Source organism: Centruroides sculpturatus, unplaced genomic scaffold (assembly GCF_000671375.1).
Source record: "Centruroides sculpturatus isolate CEXI.00-Female unplaced genomic scaffold, Cexi_2.0 scaffold908, whole genome shotgun sequence".
Lineage (NCBI taxonomy): Eukaryota > Metazoa > Arthropoda > Arachnida > Scorpiones > Buthidae > Centruroides > Centruroides sculpturatus.
This window is the reverse complement of record NW_019385435.1, coordinates 278,828-282,738: the sequence shown is the minus strand read 5'-3', so window position 1 is coordinate 282,738 and position 3,911 is coordinate 278,828. Positions and strand designations below refer to the sequence as shown.

General features: G+C 37.5%; 1 protein-coding gene across 1 annotated transcript; it reads right to left on the bottom strand.

Annotated features, from left to right (window-relative positions):
- Positions 1-449: 449 nt before the first annotated feature.
- LOC111638960 (sperm protamine P2-like) lies at positions 450-773 on the bottom strand. The gene has a single exon (XM_023384739.1). The coding sequence runs from the start codon at positions 771-773 to the stop codon at positions 450-452; it is 324 nt and encodes a 107-aa protein (XP_023240507.1).
- Positions 774-3,911: the final 3,138 nt, after the last annotated feature.

Below are 3,911 nucleotides of genomic sequence, written 5' to 3'. Positions count from 1 at the left end.
TCTTTTGCATGCACGATCGTACACGTCTCCAATATCCAATCGAGCTAAGTCATCTGTGCTTGTTCTTTCTTAATTTAGGGTTACTTACGTTACTCCTACGCAAGTCCCTGGTCCCTAACTGTAACTGATTTAGAACCGGCATGCACGTTAATCTTCGCATTGTAAAATGCGCATGCGTCAGGAACTTCTGTTCGAACAAACCTGACCTGTCGTCTGGGCCAGCGATTTTGAAAAGGTGGCAACACTAAAAAAGAATTCCGATGTGATTATTTCGAAGATACGCGATCTAAAACAAAATCAATAATCCGTGTTCAGTATTATGTGAATATCAGATTTGAACTCGACTACTCTTAAGCATTAGGAAGTGGCTCTGAAAAGAGCCGTTTGGTTTCTAGATTATGAAAATCTAGCAATTCCATTATCCGTTGTCAGAGTAGAAACAGTCCGGTTTATCGGCGCCCGACTTTCTTTTTGCTTCCATTACGTCTTCGACTAGATCTTCGTCTCTTGCTCTTCCCTTTGGATCTTCCTCTCTTTTTTAAACTGGATGGCCTCTTCCTGCTTCCCCTGATTGTTCTTGATTTTGATTTTCGTCTTTTTCGAGACGGGCGTCTTGAGCGCTTAGTTCTTTTAATCTTATTCTGAGCGTTTGACTTTTCCAACATGAGGTCCGGTTTATCCACAGGACCAAACGTTAACTCTGGAGGATCTCCCTCGAATACAGGGGACGGGCCACTTCGATTTCTTTTTTTTCTAGGCGGAGAATTGCTCATGCTGGCTTTTCTTCTTCGGAACGAAAAAAACGATATAACGAAATTGGATATTCTCGAACAATATTTAAAAAACGATGGCGTTGTGGTATTTCGAAATCTGAAATTCAAATTTGAATCGTAATTTTCGTAATTTGATTATTTAAAAATTTCAAATTTGTACGAATTTAAGTTTTCGGTTATTGTAAAAACAAATTTTATATTTCACACAAAAATGTTATTTTTTACACATTTGATATAAAGTAGTATTGCCATAAGAGTGCTCTCCTTAATTATAAAACGAAATACCTCGATAAAAACATAAAATAAACACAAAAACTAACGAACATTACGTAAGATTTTTCACACATTTTTAAAACGATTATAACCAGCAGAAAATAAATCGATATTATAGTACTGTGTGTACACTTATTTTATATAATGTGGCGTGCTCACTTCTCGTCTTACTAATGAATTTTTAAATTTATTGTACAGTTGAAACTTATTACAAATAGATGTAGTTGTGATGACAATTTATTCATGATTGTTCGCATGTATTTAATTCAACTTACAGGGTAACTGTACCATACTTCGCTCATGTACAGTACGGTACCATATATCGCCTAGAACCATGGAGGCCAAATAGAAGGTGCAAACTTTCGTCAGAGAGAGGTAAGACGTAAGGAGTATTATCGGTTGTGACGGGTACCATCGGTGTCCGCCGCAACACCAAAGATAACAATACATTTCGTAAAATGTACTCTTGTGGACCAGCGGTAGCAGCACCAAACGCCGGAACGCATGTCGCGGGTTCGATTCCGCAACCGGCATTGGAATTTTTTGGTCATGAAACCACTCTTCTGGAATATTCCGGATATTTCCATTTCTCGAATCGTCACTGGTATTCTAGAACAACGGTCCCCAACCTTTTTATCGCCGCGGACCGGTTAACGTTTGATAATTTTACCACGGCCCACTGAGGGGGGACGATGATTGTTTATATTTTAGATTGATTTAATTTAATAATTTTAATTTAATTGTATTTAAACATGCCTTCAAAATAAAATACAATTACACCAAAAAAATGAATATAACGTGATTTAACATTTTAACTCACTAGAACGCTAAATCAATGCGAACCCTGAGCTTGTTTCTTTGCAACGAGACGGTTCCATCTGAAGGTAATAGGAAACAATGACACCCGAAGTGTGTTTCTTATGTCCAGTTTATTCCGTTGTTCCGTCGTCCATTAAAAGTCGCACAAACCCGAGGAAATACACCATAATAAAATGGAAATAATTTAATGTTCCTTGGGCGGCCCAGTACCATTTGATCCACGGACCGGTACCGGTCCGCGGCCCGGGGGTTGGGGACCACTGTTCTAGAATACTGTATATGATGGACGTATGCAGGATGATTCTCAAAACTCGGTGTACAAACTTAGGGGAGGCAGAGAACATAAAAACATTTTTAAATTGAGAGAAGTGGGAGGAGGATTTGATAGACACCTGTGGATTGAATCTTCAAGATTTGGAAAAAATTAGTAAAAACGGAATAGCTGTAGTTCGAAAACATATTGGAGCCAATGTGGCCAAAGTATAAATCGTGGACTTTAAAAATATATCGAAGTGCAACTTGTGTTACTAAACTTTATTTCCTTTACTTTTCTTTTATTGAATAATACAACTTTTTCAAAAAAAGGAATTTAGGATTTCCTCGTAGTACATTGAAGAGTGGGGCTAGAAACTACATTTGGCCATTGAAAAGGCAGATAGGGCCTGATGGCCGAGCGGTCAAGGTGGCAGCCTACCGCTCTGGGGTAGGCTGCCACCTTTACCGGACGGGTCGAAAAATCCCCAGGAATTTTTTAGGTGATCCGTTCGGATATGTCGTGCCTCGTTTCTCACCACTCGGCCTCCCCATTGTGGACATAGCCTAACCCATAATGGACCTGCTAAAAGAGGCCTTCTTAGTGCGCACAGGAAAGAGTTAAAAAAGGGGTAGAGGTTTAAATTAAACCTTAACTAAAGTAGAACGCGTGATTTATGGACAAACCTTTTTATAATCAGAGCCGTGGATAGAAGAAGAGCGGATTTTTTCCACGGCCCGGAGTGGATTCAAGTCCTGTAAAATTAATGTTATTTTTACTAACAGAAAATAAAATCTTCAACATTACTTTTTATTAATTAATAAAGCGATGTTCTATGAATTTCATTTGTTCAAAAAAAGCGGAAGCCCGCTCTATCCCCGGGCTACTTACACTCTCGACAGCTTTGCTTATAGCAACTTTGTAGTTCACTTTAAACAACCTTGCTTTGCCATCTAACATAATAATTCATCTTCTCATAGTATTCGAGGATATTAATGTGTTAAAATCAATCCAATTAATTGAAGAATCTAAATAAATTCATAGAATATCAGGTAAACTAACAGAACTGTTATAGATAAAGAGCTAAAGAAAGTTTCCTCTTATCATGTGATCTCGTTCTCAGAATGTCCACTATAGTACAGTATATCATTGTCTGACGGTGTATTCTAGAATGCGATCCAGACCAGAAATTCGAAGTGATGTCTACGCTAAACTGGCTCATTCTTGTCTGTGGAGTATTGTTATTTTCTGCTTATATGCTTATATTTCTACAATACCTGCCGTTCGAGCGCTAAAGTAAACGATGACGATTGCTGATTGGTTAATTAAATTTATTTTACTGTAGATAGTACAGAAGGGGTGAGATATCCCAAATTCACGCAGTATAGTTCACTTCAACTGCACTTTAAAATACTAAGATTTACCGGTACTTTGTAGTACCAGTTTTTTTAGTACCGGTACTTTGGTCTGGTTTTATTTTTATCTGTAACTTTTTTAGTAAAGTTGTTGCATTGTATTTACACTATTCGGACCCTCCATTATCTTAGTCAGAATATTACAAGCAAGATTTATCTCGCCTTGAAGAAAATAACGCAGGAAAATGTGTATAACTAATCCGTTCCTCTGATGTAAAAACTACAGTTTAATTTAAAAGCACTGTAGTTAATTTGTTCGTCAACAGATGGCATTAATTTTATTTACAAGAAATAATAATTTAGACTTTCGGGCAACTCGCGGCTGTCCATAAATTACATAACGCGTGTATGGTTGGGTAATCATTATTATGCGTTAAA

What these genes read in the sequence shown, in the direction of transcription:
- LOC111638960 (XM_023384739.1), bottom strand. Translation starts at nt 773, where the DNA reads ATGAGCAATTCTCCGCCTAGAAAAAAAAGAAATCGAAGTGGCCCGTCC.